Source organism: Cebidichthys violaceus, unplaced genomic scaffold (genome assembly GCF_023349555.1).
Source record: "Cebidichthys violaceus isolate CVI_PGR_0920_01 unplaced genomic scaffold, fCebVio1.0.p SCAF_29, whole genome shotgun sequence".
Lineage (NCBI taxonomy): Eukaryota > Metazoa > Chordata > Actinopteri > Perciformes > Stichaeidae > Cebidichthys > Cebidichthys violaceus.
Window position 1 is genome coordinate 3,408,612 of NW_027176472.1, and position 19,853 is coordinate 3,428,464.

The 19,853-nt window shown below is 42.1% G+C and overlaps 1 protein-coding gene across 2 annotated transcripts; it reads left to right on the plus strand.

Moving 5' to 3' along the window:
• The first annotated feature begins 9,906 nt into the window (after positions 1 to 9,906).
• Positions 9,907 to 15,303, plus strand: nicn1 (nicolin 1). 2 transcript variants are annotated; one of them, XM_068722202.1, is made up of 7 exons: positions 9,907 to 10,025; positions 10,972 to 11,127; positions 11,236 to 11,415; positions 12,383 to 12,496; positions 14,004 to 14,072; positions 14,593 to 14,697; positions 14,808 to 15,303. In XM_068722202.1, exons 2-7 carry the CDS (start codon positions 10,975 to 10,977, stop codon positions 14,847 to 14,849), a joined length of 663 nt encoding a protein of 220 aa, XP_068578303.1. In that variant the 5' UTR covers positions 9,907 to 10,025; positions 10,972 to 10,974; the 3' UTR covers positions 14,850 to 15,303. The 2 variants fall into 2 exon arrangements, with proteins under 2 accessions (XP_068578303.1, XP_068578304.1); XM_068722203.1 differs by having other exon boundaries at positions 10,975 to 11,127.
• The last annotated feature ends 4,550 nt before the right edge of the window (positions 15,304 to 19,853 follow it).

Sequence of the window (19,853 nt, forward strand, 5' to 3'; positions counted from 1 at the left end):
GACGGCCACTTGTATACCCCTCCTGCCAAGCATTTAGCTCAATCAAGGAGGCAAAGTGGCACAAATGAAAACAAACTACAATACACAACTGTATTCATCCATCTAATGCGTTCACACATCACACAGTCATTTTCAGACACTTACAGAAAGAGTATTTCTCAATCTCTTATTCAACAACTGACATCTCAGCTTTTAATAACTCAGCTCTTTCGGTCGCCATCATTTGTCTTCCCCTTTTAAGGAGTGGAGGGCCTGCGACTGTTCCTGACTTGTCAGCTGTGATTTACCGCGCCATTACGAGACCCAAGTATAAAACACAGGGCTGATAACAAATGCATGGAAAATAAAAATCTGCAGGTGTTCGCACTGGTGGGTTTGTGTGCCTCTCCAGGCGAAAAATCAGACGGAGTTCCCAAGATCATTTCTCTTCTTCTTTGACGACGCCACCAATCTCTTTCTCCCTCTCCATGACTCTTGATGCCATCTCTTTTTTTCGACCTAAATCCTTCTCTTTCTCCCTCTGTTCTCCCTCCAAAAGCAATGCGCATTCTTCATCGTATGATTAAGAGGAAGCAGCCGTCAAAAAATAGACCCAGACATCACTGAAAAACCACAGAGATAATACATTTGCCAGAGGGGGAAACAATAAAACATTGTTTAGGTATCTTCTTCAGTGTGTGACATTGTGTAAATGCAATCCATCTATTAAATTGGGAGGTTGAGGGAGGACATGGAGGAATCAACTTAAACTAAGCATAGTCATCGCTTTAATGTGTGTGTGGAATAAATAGCGCCATAAAGTTTGATGTTTCCTCAGTCTATTCTGGTCTACACGTCTAAACACATATTAGTTATTAAAAATTACGTTGTAGGTTACATAAAGATGGAAACTTATGAAGTGCTTTACTCCATGCTGCTAGTGTATTAATGTTATGGTACATAAACTGTAATCTATCAACTCTAATGTCTTGACAGTAGTAGATATAAGAAAAAACCTGCAGACAATAAAACTTAAAAAATCTAAATACAAATCAATTATTAAGAGTTACTATGGAATGTGTGTCTAACTATAAACCAAACTGCAGCACTGAGTCACAACTCAGCAGAGAAAATTTTGTAATATTGGTTGTTTCTGCAAATCATGGAATACGATGTATATCGACGTGTCTGAACCAAAGATATGTGTCAGAAATACGTTTCATATCAGCTTCGAATGCCACAGGGTTGTGAAACGATTTCTTTAGGGTTAGCCAACAAAACTAGTTGGTTCGTTCTAGAAAAAAGATCATGGTTTATTGTCAAATATTACCATAAGAACGTAACGTAACAATGTAACGTTATGAGGTAACATAACAAGGTAATGTAATGTATCGCAACAGCGTATCGCAACAACGTATCGCAACAACGTATCGTAACAATGTATCGCAACAACGTATCGCAACAACGTATCGCAACAACGTATCGCAACAACGTATCGCAACAACCTAACATAACAATCTAACTTGTAATTTGTAAATAAATAACTTGACTTTCTTATGTATCATTAAGTAACAACCGTGACAATGTTGCCTAACAAGTGTAAAATCGGCACATCTTTGGTCTCATACGGGACAAAATACAGCTGTCACCTTGATAAGAGTCCTGTGTTTGTTGGACCCATCCACCCCTCCCCCGTCCTGCACGCCCTTAATGGACTTGTTACACTCGTTATAGTACCAGTTAACTTTCATACCATGTCATTTGAGTAACTACCCCTCCATATATTATAATGAGAATATTTTTTTCCTGGCGACTGGGCTGCTAAACTTCGACGGCAACCAGGAATATTATCAATATATCTGCAGCAGATAGGCTGCACAAAAGCCGATAACAGCAGCAGCCGAGTCAGGTCTAAAGGTTTGTACGACTGAACGATCTCAGCAGGAGGCACACAGTAGGCCTCCAGGGAGAAACATGTCATTCAGTCACAATGTGCACAGTTTAAAGTAACTAAGACACATAGTGCCACAGTGAATAGTTCCAATGTACTTTTTAAGGTGCAAATAGCAAATAAATCTCTTGAATCTTGATTCTTGAGGGACTTTGTGAAGCTTGTAATGTTTCACCCGGTTGTTATCAGCGCTTGTCAGTCTCATAGATATGGGTTAAAAGAGGGTCATTAGTATCCATCCACATGGTTGACCACCGGTACCAGTACGGGACGATAATGCAGACCCCTAAGAGCGAGGGTGGTGAAACACTTTTTCTTCTGTAACCCAGCTGCTCTGGGTTTTTTTTTTGCTTTAACTCAACTTCCCAGTACGAACGCTTCAATAAAAAGTGTTTGAATACACTCCTAGTCGAATCCAGAGTTATTTTTGTGGTGTCCTTCATGTGAAGGAGATGATCACATCCCTTTCAAAGAAAGAATCAGTACAAAAGATGAAATGGTTCCTGCCAGCACTACTCATAAAGTGGATTGAGATCTCATCATTTAAATTTGGAGCTCTTGTGAGGGATACAATGTAGGTTCATCTAAGTCAAATGAAAACAAATCAACTATTTTAATTTGTCTCTTTCTAACGGAGTTCATACTGTGCAGACGTGATCTCGTCACGGACTGTGATGCCAGGGATCCTCAATTTGGTATCATTAAGTACCTTTCTTTCTTAGAGTGCTTTTCGTCTTTTATGACAATCAATAAAGCCACAAATCATACAAGTCGTAGCTCTGCATTGCTGCAGAGAGGTCCGTGCAAATCATCAAGGTGTCGAGAAATGTTGATGGGGAAGAAAATTAAACTGAGGCGGCGGCGGGTAGTGGTGCTGCTGGTTTGAATTCAGATGTCACGTAACATAAAAAGAAAAAGAAAATCAATGTAAATTGCATATAAACGAAAAACAATGTGTACTTTTGCACTTTTTGTGACAAATATGAACCTGATTTTGTATGGGTGATGATGAAAGGGTGCCATCTTCAAACCAGCGTCACTCTGGAAAACACACATTGTTAGTACAGATGTGTGGGCCAGACTCCCATTCTTTTGATTCATTTGTGCCACTGGTTCACTTCCAGGTAATAAGACACCAGCTTGATGGCACCAGAGGATTTTGTGACTGTGGATGAGATTGTGATGTCTTTTGTCAACCGATCACACCAGGACGCATTTAACTGTCAAGTCTGCACACTCCGAGATCAGATCTAGCTCGCATCGGGATCCGATCAGCCAGACCACATACCCAGGTGGCCTGGTTGGCATGTGGACACAATCCGGACAATTTATGAGTCTTGTTAAGGGACTGCTGATGAAAACACAACAATTCCTGATTTAACTGCTTCTCAATAAAAGGTTTGAAATAACAAAATAAAGGATAATTTGTTCGGACACATTTGTTCGGATACATTTGTCCATTTGTTCGGACACATTTGTTCGGACACAGCCGAGTTCTGATTTGGCGCATTCCGATCACAAAAAGTCGCATTCAGGAGACAATTGTAGCCACGGCCTGAGTAAGTCCGCGTGGCACGTTGGCCTTTCTACTTTTCACAAAAGCTCTGAGATGGAATAAAGGTAAAATATCCGTCTTGTTGTAGAAATGACAAAGAAAACACTGACATGTCCCTTTAATGAGCCCACTGCATCCGGAGGCGCCGCTCTAAAGCCACAGATCGATGGTAGGGGAGATGGGTCTGACAAGGTTGACTCACTAAGGTTAAGACAATCACGGCATTTTTCCGTCTGCGGGCCAGAGCTCACTGATCTTTAGAATGAAACGGGGACTTGTCTGCTCCTTCAGAGCTCTCTGTTCTTTGAATTGTTGTTTCAGCTTTTTTCCTCTCTTGTGCTTTCTGGGTTTTTTTTTTGTTCAGCTGTCATAGAGCACTCTCATCCACATCTCTCACTCGCTGCACTCGTCTTCACAGGAGTCATTTTTGACTGTCGTGAAATAACATGGCAACAACTTCTTTCTTTCGTCTCTGTTTTGCCATTTACGGTTAACCAACCGAGTCTCTGCATCAATCTCAAAATCTCTGTGCTGCCGACACAAATTGAAATCTGTAAACTGTAGGAATAAAGCCCCACCAGTATACCTGCAGATAAGTGTTTGTTGGTCCCCCTTATCTTCATCAGATAATGAATCGTATCGTACTGTATGCTGCCTTAATGGGATTATCAGCTGCTGAACATTTTCATTTCAGGGTATAATCACCCGCAACTTGAAATTACAATTATATTCTGTCATGGTCGAAACCTGCTGCTTTGCTTGTTGCACATTTATCTCCAACAAATCACAAAATGATCACAGCGCCATTGACTTTATTTGACTTTTGAAGGTATCCTATTTGTTTGTCTCAAATCTCAGCAACTATTTGATGAATCGCCATAAAAATGTTGCACAAATATCCACGTTCCTCAGAGGATGAATCCTACCGATGTAGACGATCCTCAGACTTTTAGTCTCCACAATTTTAGAACGGATTGCTTTGAAATTTGGATCAATTGTAAATTCGTCATCATTCAACTGTGAAACATATCTTAACTTTCAAAAACGTTATCATACCAGGTAACTGACTGATTTATTTCTGGTGATTGGACTGAATTTTCACGACCCAAAATGAAACATGCTGCTTTTGTAATCGTCAATGACATTTTCACTCTTTTTCTTGCACTCTGCAGTGAACTTCTGTATCCATGGAGGACAGATTTTTTGAGTTCTGCGAGTTCTCTGGACTTGGACGCGCTATCGCATGCATCCGTAAAACATGCAGGTCTGTTTAAAATTTGAGATCTGCATTCAGTCTCCGCACCGTCTCCTCCTATCTCTTCAGCCATGTGGAATATTACAAACAAAGGCTTCTTGTAAATGTCAAGTAGCGATTCCAGCAGTGTTTATGTGAGGAGGTCAGAGTCTGTATCGCATATATAATGCATAGAAATGTGTTGTGTTTTTTATTCCTGCTCATGTGATATACAAAATGTACGAGTCCCTCTTTGCTGTGGGGCACTAAGATATACCTTATCTAATCTAATCCTTTTTGCTTCACTTAATCTTTACTGTGCTGCTTCAGTACTGTGTGTGTGTGTGTGCGTGTGTGTGTGTGTGTGTGTGTGTGTGTGTGTGTGTGTGTGTGCGTGTGCAGTGGCATAAGAGGTTTTAAAGAGTCCAAGGTTGAACAACTGCCGTCAGGCCTCCATAACTCCACGGTTCCCTTTAACCCACCTGACCTACATCACAAAATGGTTTGAAGGCAATTCAGTTGGATGACAGGCGCATCATTTTTGTCATGATTATTTTTATCCGCAAGTACAACATTGAAAGCTGTGTGACGATACTGTTGTATCAGTTGAGGTTGAGTGTCTGCGTTGCCCATTATCCACTCCAGAGAAACAACAGAGTCAAGAGTCAAATCTCTTTTCTCTCTGTTAACCATTGTGTTCTTTGCTTCCCCCATCGTCTCTTGTCCCACTATGCTCTCTGTGTGTGTAATACCAACAATATGAATAACATGAAAAGAGCATGAAAAACAATGTTTTTGCTGGGGGGGTGACTCCCATATCGATTTCCTTTTCCTCTGAACTTCCTCAAGCCCGTTAAGTAGAAAACATATTGAGCTCTTTCCTTTAATGGTGGTACACATTTCCTGAGGGTGACACAGTTTAACAATGACCATAAAGCAGCAAAACTATATTTAAAATGTGTGCATGCAAATATTTCTTTTGTAAACTTTGGCATGGATGTATTATTTCTCTATTTAATTGGATCCATGATGGCTACAGGCTTTGATTTTAAATTATTTTAAATTGTTATTACATTTAAGCGCCTGCTAAATAACTATTACACCATGACAAATATTACATATATTCCTTCCGCTTCAGTCAAATAGAAGTACAACATGTTGGCCTTTAGACCCCTGAGAGGTTGGGTTCCCTATTAGACCTTTTATGAACAAAATGTTCTGAAATCCCGTAACAGAAATCCAAATAACATATCTTGGAGGAGTATAAAGCTCTGTCAACACCAATCACAAATATAATGATATAGGTATGATGTATTTCTGGAGTCCAACCATGAAGTTAGCATCGCGCTGGTTCCCTCTACAAAAAGCCAGTATGATTCTACTTTTGGATTTTGTTTAATTGCAGAAAATAATCTCATGTGTCAAACAAACATTGTTTTTTACTTATACGTTTTATTCAATTGTATTTATGCAATCGGCAGATGTAAAAAGCTAACGTTATATGACTTCACGTTAGTCTATAAAGGAACTCCACCACGGTCACGTGACTTCATGTTAGTCTATAAAGGAACTCCACCACGGTCACGTGACTTCTCGTTAGTCTATAAAGGAACTCCACCACGGTCACGTGACTTCATGTTAGTCTATAAAGGAACTCCACCACGGTCATGTGACTTCATGTTAGTCTATAAAGGAACTCCACCACGGTCACGTGACTTCTCGTTAGTCTATAAAGGAACTCCACCACGGTCACGTGACTTCATGTTAGTCTATAAAGGAACTCCACCACGGTCACGTGACTTCTCGTTAGTCTATAAAGGAACTCCACCACGGTCACGTGACTTCACATTAGTCTATAAAGGAACTCCACCGCGGTCACATGACTTCATGTTAGTCTATAAAGGAACTCCACCACGGTCACATGACTTCTTGTTAGTCTATAAAGGAACTCCACCACATGACTTCATGTCTCCTCCACCAAGATAAAGGAGGACTAGTGTTCCAGTGAGGACGTTTAGTCGTCTCATTTACACTCTTTAAGATTCACCAGAGGGGCGTTCACTGACCTGTTTTATAGTCAGAGAACTAAACGCTAACATCTCTTCAGCTGGTGTTAAACACAGACCTGATTTCAGACATCGAACCAAAAACACATTCAAGAAACAAACTTTGCTGACTCATTTCCTGGTTTTAGGACTCATCCCCGCAGCACTTTATAGAGTAGATAAAAAATACCATCAGATTTAACCATGTTGAACAGCTGGAGACTGAAAACAGTTTGGAAAGCATCGTTTTCTGCAGCGAACTTCTGAAACAAGCCATTAGCTCAAAAATCATGTTTATGAGTCATTATTTTAAAATTGGGAAAATTCATGAAGTATCGAGCTGTTAAGAAGAGCCTCAGATCTCCAGGATCCCAAACACAAGATTGAGGTTAAAAAAACGTAAATGTATGTAAACACCGTTAAAATCTGCACCGTGACTTCACTGTTTATACTCATTGGAGTTTCAGACAAACTGAATGCAGTTGATTTTATGTTCTTTTTTTTTGTTGCCGTTTTGCATTTTTGTCTTTTGTGAAGTAAACTCAGTGATTCTCTTGAAACTCATATTTCATTTGTATCTCTTTTATGTGATTGTTGTTTCTCCTCTCCATGTGTATTTGCTTTTGATTTCATCAGCGTGTTTTTGTTCTTTCAATTGAACATTTGTATCACTTCAACTCCTTTGAAATTTGTAAAGAATATATATATATATACATATATATATATTTTTGGATTTCTCCAAAACTATCTCACAAACTCCAGACACTAGATCAACTCTGAGCTCTCTCTCTCTCTCTCTCTCTCTCTCTCTGTGCCAGCTGGACCCATGGATGGCTCAAGGCCTTAATTTGAAGTAATTTCAGATAGATTTCACATTTTGGCGCCTTAAAAATTGTGTCTTCTTGTAATTTCACCGTGACAAACGTTCTCTCCCTCCTCCTCCTCCTCCTCCTCCTCCTCCTCCTCCTCCTTTCATTCTCTCAAGGTTATCCTTGAAGCAGCGGGGCTTTGTCAATTGCGTGTCTCTTACATAAGAGCGACACCTCAGTGGTGCTCTCTTACGTAAGACACACATCATAGAGTGGGCCAAATTCCCCCCCCCCCCCCATCTCATAGGTGCTTTACCCAGCGGGGGGGACCCAGGTTCAAATAAGAAAGAGAGAGAGAGAGAGAGAGAGAGAGAGAGAGAGAGAGAGAGGGAGACAGATAGCAACTCAATATCCTGGTCCTGGTTTAGTCCAGCTTGGTGAAAAAAAAAAACAGTTCTTATCGTGGAGAAACCAGACAGATGGCGCTGACAACTGGCAGACAGACACACGGACTGACAGAAAGAGAAAAGGAAGGATGAAATGAAGAGGGATGAGAAGAAAGATGAAGAGGGGAAGGAGACAGGGGTATATGGGTCTCAGAGATAAAAACCCAGTGGACACTGCTACTTGGATGGGTAGCAGTCTCTCTCTCTCTCTCTCTCTCTCTCTCTCTCTCGGTCCCTCCATCCCTCCCTGTCTCCCCCCCCCCTTGCCTCCTCTAAGCCCCTGCAGCTACATGCTTGCTTGCACAGACCATCTGGGAGAAAAGGGGGGATTGTTTTTGCAGAGGGGCCGACGGTGCCAGCTTCCTACACTGACTGATCTGAGGGCTTTGGAAAGCCCTGCTTCAAACACAATAAACAGAATGGATGAATGTATGCCATTGTACTGTATCTCCAGGGGGGGGGGGGGGGGGGGTCGAGATAGATAAGGTAGAGCAGCACTTCACTGCTCTGTATACAGATATACATTGGACAAAAGAAAACATTACAATAAAAGGGCAATTAAAAAAAGACGAAAATTAGGCCCATTATTCTGTTTCTGTAATATTTGATGATCAGAATGTTCTTTTGTATTTTTGGGCCCAAAAGCACGTCATTAAGCCGAAGATGAGGAAGTCAGAAGTGATGCATTGTACTGATTATTGCACCTGAACCACGAGACATTGGTGTTGTGCTGCTACCTGAGGATGTAAACAGGAAGAGGAGGAGCTTAACCCCACTCGCTATTTGGAAGCAGCTCTTCATGTTGTGCATGATTGTGATCTCTGAATCAGGTGTTTTGGCAGGAAGTAAAGTACCTTAAAAACAACCACATATTTTTCTATCTTTTATCGTATGTGTATTGGTCATATGTTCAGGGTTATTTAACGGTCCACTCTGAGGCAATTTGTCTTGTTCACAATTGATATGAAACCTTCTGGGGAAAAAGCGCGTTTCAGTTTTACGGGGATGTCGTCACAGTAACACCCGATCCCTGCCGCTCGCTGATAAAGCCACAGGTGTGCCGTCTCGGCCCGATACCACGGCTGCTCACCTGAATCTCATCTTGACAGGAGATTGAGCCCGGTGGGGATGAACACACACACACACATATATATATATATATATATATATATATTATTTTTTTATTTCATAAAGGTGTGGAGATGTGAATGAGGGTGTGAGCTGAGTGGAGGAGAGGCCTTTACATTGTAACACACCACCGACTGTGATGGAGGACTAAGGCGTGGAGTAAGCCTGCCCTCTGCTGCAGGTTTTTACAGCAATATATTAATATCTGTAAAAAATAAAACAACAACAAAAAAAAGCTGCAGCAGTTTAAAAAACAGCTGTTATGACAAATAGGAATTAATCCAAAATGATATTTATATATTCCTTTGTATTTCATTATTTGTCTCTACCAAACTGTTGAGATGTTCGTTTTGGGTAAAAGTCATAGATTTGTGTCCAATAATGTGAAATAAAATACAAAAAAAAAATATATAGATAGTCATATAATTTGTGTTCTGTTGTTGTTGTAAAACACAGTGTGACTGCAATATAAAGACAAGTGTTATTCATGTTCATATTATTAATATTAGTATTAATATTATAAATACTGCCTCCAGTGAAAGCTCAACGTCCACAACTGTCATTAAAGTCATAATTATGACCAGTATTACCTGGTTATCACAGAGTATTCATACGTCATTCTGTCAACACAACGTGTGCAACACTGGCTGAGTGTGTTTACAATACTGGGGTCCAGCTGCTACTGGCCCTTTAAGACGCTCGCCGTCGCCTCGGTTACAGTCCGGAAGTAGCAGAAGCGTCAGCGTGTGTCTGCGCGACTTCAGAGCGTCTCGGTTTCCTGCTCTGCTCTGCTCTGCTCTTCTCTTCTCTTCTCTTCTCTTCTCTTCTCCTCTCCGTCGACTCGAGAGAACTGTGACTCTGCTCCCGACTCAAGAGAGGTGAGCAATGCCGACTCCTGCGCCAGCCTCTGCGCCTGCGCCGAGTAGCTCCCGTGCTAACGTGACGTTAACGAGCTGCGCGTGTGATACAACATGTCGCTGTCCATGGTGCTAGCGGAGCGCCAGCTGACGCTAGCTAACGGAATGCATTACATTACATTACATTACATTACATTACAGTCATTTAGGAAGTGCATTGTAAGTGTAAGCAAAACAATTATATATCCTCTACAGCAGAGGTCTTCAACACGGGGTCCGCGACCCCTAGGGGGTCCGCGGAGGTACTGCAGGGGGTCCGAGAAATTTTTGGTTGATTAGACAATTATTTTTTTCCCCCAAACCATGAATCTGTCCATTATTTTAATAGTTCAGAATTGTTACAGGTATGTTTATGCATGGCAGTGGCACTAATAGGCCATCACTCATTTTTCATTTCCACATTTATGTTGAAAATAAATACGTAAATGTCAATATCTTGTATGCATGATTGTCATACAGTGTGTTTCTAAATGTCAGTGTCACGGCAACCCTACTCACTGTACCTTTAACATAAAAACATGAATACATGAACCTGTGTATTCTTTGAATAGCTTAGTATTGAATGCACAATAACAAGGTATGTTTATACATGGCACTAGGCCCAGTTTAATATAAAACACCGTTTTATACAATATATATATATATATATTTATATATATATATATATATATATATTTATATATATATATATATATATATATTTATATATATTTATATATATATATATATATATATATTTATATATATATAGTCGGGGGTCCCTGCTCCATCTCTTTATCAGTTTGGGGGTCCTACGTCAGCACTGAGGCGTTGGACGGTACTCGGAGCGTCCAGTCGTCACAAAGCGTTTGCTCTCGACCACCTTTTTAACACATTTCCGTGTGACTCTTCTCGCGTGTTTCTCCAGAAGATGAGCGGCGGCGACAGCGACGCCGTCAAGCCCGTGAGCTGCACCGTGAAGCCGCCGGTCTACCTGCAGATCGGGGACGCCAAACCGGAGGCGGCGGCTCACTCTGGGGTCTGCGTCGTAGACGTCGCCCTCCCCTTCGGGAAGCCCGTCAACGTAAGCTGCCGCGTCACGTTCACTTGGCAGACTCGGTGTTCCCTAACACAAGAGGTTAAGACCCAGTGTGTTTCTGTTCTGTTCATATTCCGCCGTCTGCGGTTCCAGATTAGGGAGATCACCTTTAAGAACTACTACACGGCCTACGTGACGGTCCGCTTGCTGAGGAAGAGCCCCGGACAGGAGGCCCCCGCCAGGTGGTGCACCGCCCTGAGAGACCTGCCGCTGATGGACAACCCCCACACCGAGGGAGGCTCCCAGGACTACTGCTCCGTCCACAGGGTGCAGGTGGGGATGAGAAGCTTTGTGTGTGTGTGTGTGTATGTGTATGTGTATGTGTGCGTGTGCGTGTGCGTGTGTGTGTGTGTGTGTGTGCGTGTGTGTGTGTATGTGTATGTGTATGTGTGTGTGTGCGTGTGCGTGTGCGTGTGTGTGTGTGTGTGTGTGTGTGTGTGTGCGAGCCTCAGCAGGGATTGTAATTATCTGTAGACTCATATCTCATATTCATGGTCTACTGTATTGTCTTTGTACAAACCCTGTAAAGAAAGAAGTCAAGTATTAAATGCGTTATAAAGAAACAAAGCTGCAAAGTGTCTTAAAAGCTGCATTCTCTCTAGTGTCCACCAGGGGGCGACTCCTCTGGTTGTATAGAAGTCTAGTCTAAAATGACTCTACTTCTCTCTTGATTTGTTCCCTCAGTAAACATTGTAAACATGAGTTTATGGTCTCAATCTCTAGTTTACAGTCTTCTTCAATACAGCATGATGTTCATTTAGTACATTATGCTCCATTTAGAGTCAAACAGACCATAAAGCAGGGGATGATTTAGGGGGCGGGGCTACACAGTGATTGACAGGTCTCTACCAGAGACGTATACGGCGTCTCTACGTCGCTCCTCCGCGTTCCAAATATGGTCACTTTTGTTTTGCAAAAAAAAAAGTGAAGATGGCCGTATTCCAAGATGGCGACGGCGAAATCGCTGAACTCAAGCCTTCGTAACATCAGTCCACAAACCAGTGGGCGACGTCACCATGACTACGTCCACTTCTTACATACAGATTATGGGTCAAGCACTGTCTGATGCAATACAATCACCAAAAAATGTATTTTAATGCAAGAACTCTGATATCCGTAAACCAAACGGATCCAGTTGGGCGTGAAACCGACGCGGGCCGGCTCAGATTAGGCAGAACTCACGCTATCCTGTCGTGTTGTGTTGTGTGTTGTTTGTTGTTGTTTGTTGTTGTTTGTGTAGATGCAGGTGGAGCCGGATCACGTGCTTTCTGTGAGACTGATCCTGAGACAGCCGTCCTCTGCCTGGCTCTCCTTCAGCCTGGAAGACGTCAACGTATTCCCTCACGTGGAGCCGGTCAGTCCTCTGCTGTTATAAAGAGACAGAGAAGTGTGACTGTCAAAGTAAAGTAATCACAACGTCACAACGTCTGACTATCAAAGTAAAGTAATCACAACGTCACAACGTCTGACTATCAAAGTAAAGTAATCACAACGTCACAACGTCTGACTATCAAAGTAAAGTAATCACAACGTCACAACGTCTGACTATCAAAGTAAAGTAATCACAACGTCACAACGTCTGACTATCAAAGTAAAGTAATCACAACGTCACAACGTCTGACTATCAAAGTAAAGTAACATTAATCACAACGTCTGACTATCAAAGTAAAGTAACATTAATCACAACGTCTGACTATCAAAGTAAAGTAACATTAATCACAACGTCTGACTATCAAAGTAAAGTAATCACAACGTCTGACTATCAAAGTAAAGTAATCACAACGTCTGACTATCAAAGTAAAGTAATCACAACGTCACAACGTCTGACTATCAAAGTAAAGTAATCACAACGTCACAACGTCTGACTATCAAAGTAAAGTAACATTAATCACAACGTCTGACTATCAAAGTAAAGTAACATTAATCACAACGTCACAAAGTGGAACTGTTCACTTAACGAGGCTGAAATGCCACTGAGAGTGGCGGCCATTATTCATAAGGTAACGAGCTTTTATGAACATATTATCAATGTAACATGATGATTTGATTTGTAGTGTAATTCAGCTTCTGGCAACTCAGTTGTGGCATTAATAATAGTAATTATTATTATTATTATTATTTTAATAATTTATAATAAAAAATAATATTATTATATAGTATAATAATAATAGTAATTATTGTTATTATTATACTATATAATAATACTTTATAATTAAAAATATTATTATTATTGTTAATATTATGTTATGGTTATATTATTATTATTATATTATTATAAAATAATTATAAGTATACATATATATCATAATATTACTTGTTATTGTTGCTACTGTGGTTATTATTATTATCAATAATATGATTATATTATTATAATATTAGTATTGCTAATAATAATTATTATTATTATTTGTATTTGGGGGAGGGGTTAACTCGTGGATGTAAACAGGTGGGTTTTGAGGATGTCTGAGATGTAAAGAGTTCATTAGGTTGGTGTTAAACGCAGCTAATAAGTTAGTTAAACGTGCACCGTCAGCTGAATATTCATAATCAGGAACGTCAAAATAAAACCGGATGTATTTTGGGGAGAAGGAGGCAGACGCTGAGATTTCTAGTTTCTAAACTCCATCAGAAAATGATCCATAGCGACTCAAAATGAGGTTAAAGCTGCCATAGACTCAATCATGAACCTGACAGCAGGTTCTACCGTGACGTCGTTCTGTATTCCACCAGCAGATGGAGCCAAAGTGAGGACTTCTGAAGTCCGTCACACAGTGGAATCACTCACGAGCGCACGTTTATTCACAAGTATTCCAGCGTTGCGATTGCAACATTTGACTCAACTGTGCAATTTGAACTTCCAGAACCCGGAGAAGGAGGTTTCTGATTGGCTGTCCGACCTGACGCTGGTGGACCAGCACCCTGACCTGGAGGTATGCACTTCCTTTTGTTTGTGTGTGTCTGACTGTGACCTCTCTGTTCGTGTAAACGGACGTTCTTTTCACACTTTCTTGTCTAAATTTAGCCTTTAAAACCCCAATTGAACTAATTTACAGAGACTAGAAGTGAATAAACTAATAATTCCAAATATCAGATTTTTGGTCTGGGATTCCATTTTTGTGGGGCAGGAGGGGTTTCTGTGGACAGAATCTGGAGGAGGTGGGACTACATCTGAAGCGTTCTGGTTTGCGTTTGTAGTCCTGCGGGCTTTGGTTGAATGCAGGTAAACGGTCCATGTGGAGAGAAAAAGAGGCGACACATTCCGTCGGACTATGATTTTGGCTTTTTATCAGATTTCGAAATTTGCTCGTTAAACTTGCTTCTTGTGAAACAATCCGGTCGTACGTCTCGAGTTGCCGGTCGGACATGAAAACGATTAGCAGCGCACGGAAAAGAAAGTCTCGGTCCGAATATCCGCCGGCTGCTTGACATCTGTTTGTTCTGTTCCTGAAGGGCCTCCCGGACCCCCAGACCGTGTCGTCCAGCATCCAGCAGATGTGGGCTCTGACTGAGGTGATGCAGACCAACCAGACCACGGCCTCCATCGGACGATACGACGTGAGTCTGAAACACAGCGATTTCTCTCTCGGAGCCTTTTGTGTCAATAACAAGCCAGTGTTCAGAGCCGCGTTGAAGACTGACGTCGGGTTTCTCTGTCTTTGCTGCAGGTGGACGGGTGCTACGACATCAACCTGCTCTCCCTGACGTAGCGCGGCCGTCGAGATCTGACAGGGAGCTCGCTTTGTGGAAGAAGCTACGACAAAACAATAAAAATGTATTAAGAAACAGACAAAGTATTGAGCATGTGTTGCAAAGCATGATGGACCTTTTACGGTGTAATGAGACAACTTCCATAACTTATTGGGACATAACTTTTATTTTATGGTCAAACATCGCTAACGCACCAAAGTCTGGACCAGAGCTCATACGGTTGATACAATAACAGTATTGCAATATTGAAGACATGTAAGGCAGTAGTGACATCATGACTGTTTGATGTAAGTCTTGCTGCCTCATACGCAACCAATAACGTTGTTGCTGTTATTGTTGCACAACACGAATGTTTCGTCTTTGGTGGATGGTTCAAAGTTTCAAATAAAGTTTCAGTTTGTTTGCTCGTAGAAATCAAATTAAAACCTGCTGCAACGTGTTTTGATTACTTCATCCTGACGTCTCATCATTTTACTGTTCATGTGTCACGTGGTTCTTCCTCTTCCTCTTGTTTCACTAACAGCTCGGTCTTTAGACGTTATGAACGTTACGTTGAATGTATATTTATTTTATTATACATTTGTTCCTCACAGTTAGACATTGATTCAGTTCATCCCTGATTAGCACTCTGTGTGACTTCATTATGAGACGTCCTCCACACCTTTCACTCAATCTGTCAGGAGGTCACCGAACATCGCTGGAGGAGGATGAGGAGAAGGAGGAGGAGGAGGGGATTCCCTGCCGTTCAGCCGGTAAAGACAGAAACGGTGACGTGTCACTTTGTGGTTCCACGTGCTCGACAGCTTCGGTTGTTTCCTTTCCTCGTCTCCTCCCGCTGTTCCCTTTAACGCTCTTAGACGTCACGTTTGATGTCGGGCTTCACAAATAAACCAGACTCAACCTGCCAGGAGGTTAAGAACAGCAAACGAGAAGAGGGGGGAAGGAAATAGAGCCGAGATTGAACCGACAGGAGACATGCCCCCCCCCCCCCCACACACACACACACACACACACACACACACACACACACACACACACACACACACACACAAACAAATCAGCGACTACAAAACTGAGGGAAGCACAAATCTGCAGAGCCCACGCTGCCCGCTCAAGTGTACTTGACATGTAAATTCACTCGGCTCTCCCGCCGAGCATATTGACGCTCTCTGGAGAAACCAAACGTTTGTTTGTCAGAGAGCGAAGCCGTGCAGAGGGAGGGGGAGGAGGGACGCTGTGCTTATGTGGGGACGGGAAAGAAAGACAATTAAAGAGAGAGACGGGAGGATCCGTACCTGATGTAGCGGGATGATGATGATGTTTGTGTTTCACAAACAAATCTCCCTCCATCAGCTCTGAACCCAGAAACCTCCATCGCCCTCCTCCCTCTCCACTATCGGAGGCCTCTCTTGGTATTTTGGTCAGACACCTCTGAGTTAAATTCAACTATGTGTGGTGTTTGTTATAAATGTACGTTGGTACACAGAGGGTGAATAAGAAGCTGTACACGGAGGGACTTAGGACCCAGGGGAACGTAGGTGAAGGAAACGGGAAGAGACGCCACACGAACGGCTGTTCACCGCTCGCTGCCCGGTGTCACGGTTTAACCGATGCGTCTGTTGTCGTCGTAGTTACGGCAAAGGTCTCCAGTTAACAGGGTCCCTGGTTAAACCGCAACACCGGTTCTTGTGTTAAAAATGCGTTAATGCTAATTGTCGGCGTTAATGAATGAATGCGTCAACGCGTTATTATCGCAAGGTTCCGCTGCAGCATCGACTGATACGAGCTGCAGCGGAACCTTGACGAGGAAGCGTCGATCTTTCAAACTCCGTGCGGGTTTCTCCTCGGCAGCGAACACACATTTTTCTTTCGGCCCATCCACAGCCAACGCCGGGTCGTCCACGAACAGGTGAAAGCCTGATGCAGGGATGCACTTTATAGACGTACATCGTGGAACGACATCCTGGCATCGCAGTAATCCTAAATGAACTCGAAGACAGTTTGAAGCATCAGCCAAATTTAAACAAAAAATCCCCAACAGGAGCACTTTTTTGGAGTTCAGTTTGGAGGAACCGGCCTGGTGTCATTGAGCTCCAGAGGATATTTAATCATGTAAATCACATCTCAACAGTAGAGACAGTAGAGGGCTCTTTCCTCCTGACAGCAGAGAACAACGCATCCACAGACGGATGTTTGTCTCTCGCTCTCTCTCTCTCTCTCCTGTCGTTCCCACTCAAGCTCTCAGACCCTCCGCCCATCACTCTCTGTCTTCTTCTGTGATTTGATTCCAACGCAACATTGCATCACTTTCCAAGTTTGAGCGATGAACGATGCGGCTCCTCGACCCGACGCCGTCAATCATCCGTTCAGACGAGTCGGTGACAGCGGCGCCGTGGTCTCTCTCTGATACCTGACGGCAAAAATCATTTTTTAAATACATTGATTTTATTGTTTTTATTACTTGTTGGGCATTTAACAAAACCAGGAGGTCATAACTGATATAACTCCACGTTAACGACACGTTTAAACAAATGAATTCTAACATGTTTATCTTCTATATTGTATCTATATTCTATCTTCTGTATTTCTATTTTGTGCTACTTCATACTTCCACTCAACTAACGTTTATCGGGGAAATATTGATTCTTTACTTACAATAATTCATATTTTGGTGTTATGACGTAATAAAAATGACTCCACCTAATCGATACAACACATCATATAACAACAATAACACTGTTATACTTGTTCTTTTCATTCTTTTTATACTCCATTTGGTACAGCAGGACCTCAAATAAAAGACTAATTCTTATAAAATAAGGTATTTCTATTATATAAAGTCATAATGAACGTTCAGTGTTCTGAAGGCACAGCTGGACTGTACTCAATAAACACAAAATAAAAGAGAGATTTAACAGATGGCAGTTTGTCATTTCATAAGAATAGCAAGTGACATATCCATAGACAGAAGCTTCTGTATTTTATATATACTTATAATACGCTAACGAGCAAACGTTTGTCTCCAGAGCCGCTAGCGTTCCTGAGCTCAGTAACGCATAATTAAAATGATGAACGCAATAATGGTCGTCCTCCTGCCGGGCCGTACGCGTGCAGTGAATCACTTCTCCTCCTCATAATTGGAACGGAGGTGATGTGTTGTTGTGTGATTTTGCTTCAAGGGCTGATTCTTTATTTGTGGAAGAAATGCAAATAGCGTTCGGATGAATGTGGAAGCCAATCTGAAGGAATAATAAACTCTTAATGGAGAAGAAGAAACCTCAATTTAAACGTCCTGAGGAAAGAAATAAGTGCTGACTAACATTTTACAACATATTTATTAAGCACAACATTGTGCAGAATTGAGAGAGAGGAGAAAAGACAAAGCAGCACGTTGTGAGTCGTGGCCTCGATTCCTGCGAAGGCTTAATTTAGGTTCCACGCAGAACACCTCAGCAAAAAATAGAGACGCAAACAATGAATACATGAAGGAAAACTCTGCTCACGTCCCGAGACGGTTCAAGTTCAGCCAAAGTCATCGGAGGAGGAACATCTCATTTCCTCCAAAAACGTCTGAGCTCAGCTTGAATCCGGCCTCCGTGTCCTCGGTGTGGTTTCCGTTCCGCTGTCTCCGCTCTTCGGTTTCGTTAACTCGCAGGACGGAACCGTGCGCCTTACCGACAGCAGGTGTTGAATGTTGACGGAGCGATTCTGATCACTAACCACGTACAGACAAGCAAGCTGCTGCACATCTCTACTCCACTTCAGTTGTGGATCTGGACGTCAGAGTCCAGTGCTTCCACTTTGGAATGAACTTGTGAAGAAGTCTGATCAGAGTCAAACTAAAGAGGTATTTCATTGGGACTCTTTGCATGTGTTTGATATGAACCACTTTCCACTGGTCACTTTGTGATATTCAGCAGATTAAGGACTAAACTGTTCCTCCTGTACATATAGTGTAGACCAGGGGTCTTTAAGGACCCCCAAACTGATAGAGAGATGGAGCAGGGACCCCCTACTATACGTATATATTGTATACAATTGTGTTTTGTATTAAACTGGGCCTAGTGCCATGTATAAACATAGCTGTTATCTTGCATACAATACTGAACTATTAAAATAATGGGACAGATTCATGTTTGGGAAAAAAAAATAAAAAATTGTCTAATCAACCAAAAATTTTGCGGACCCCCTGCAGTACCTCCGCGGATCCCCTAGGGGTCGCGGACCCCCTGTTGAAGACCTCTGGTGTAAACTAAAGTCACAAACGTATTGTCTCATAAAGAATAACTATAGTGCAAAACTTTATGGAAAGTATGACTTCCCTATGTGTACAGTTACGCTTAGGACCGTTAGCCAGACCGGTGAGGTTGAATCTGTTTGTTGCTTCACGTTTTGTTTTACTGTCTCTCTACCAGGAAACGAGGAATATTTAGTTTAAGGCGGTGAAGTCATGTTGTGTGTCCGCCGCAGCTGTATTTGTCGGCGTCGTATAAATGAAGACGGCATTAAGACGCAAGGAAACATGAACACATTTTCACTCCATCGTTCCAAACCAACGCGATTAAGTTACGTCACACCGCATCCGCTACATAAATGACGCTACAAAGCCAACGTACTTTATCGTTCTCCTCACCACGATGCACTTCTGTTGCCCAAAACTTAAAGTGACAGCTGGGTTTCACGACTAGATCAACACCTGAGAGCTCGTCACCCGTACAACCGAGCTGCGTCGACAGTCATGCTTTGAGGGAAACCATATCACTGTCGCAGTTTTAAACACGCGGCTAACGTTGTAAACTGAATCGAAATAAAACAAAGAAAACACCAAAAGACTCCTTGGTGAGTAAAACATCGTAAGTTTAGTGTCTAATCTAAACTAGAGCTGGAAGAAGAATTAGTCAATGTAGACTTTTGATTCCAAGCGGGACTTGAACAGCGGTCTCCTGTGTGACTCACCCACCCCGGATGTCCTCTGATTAGCTTTTCATACACGCAATCAACGA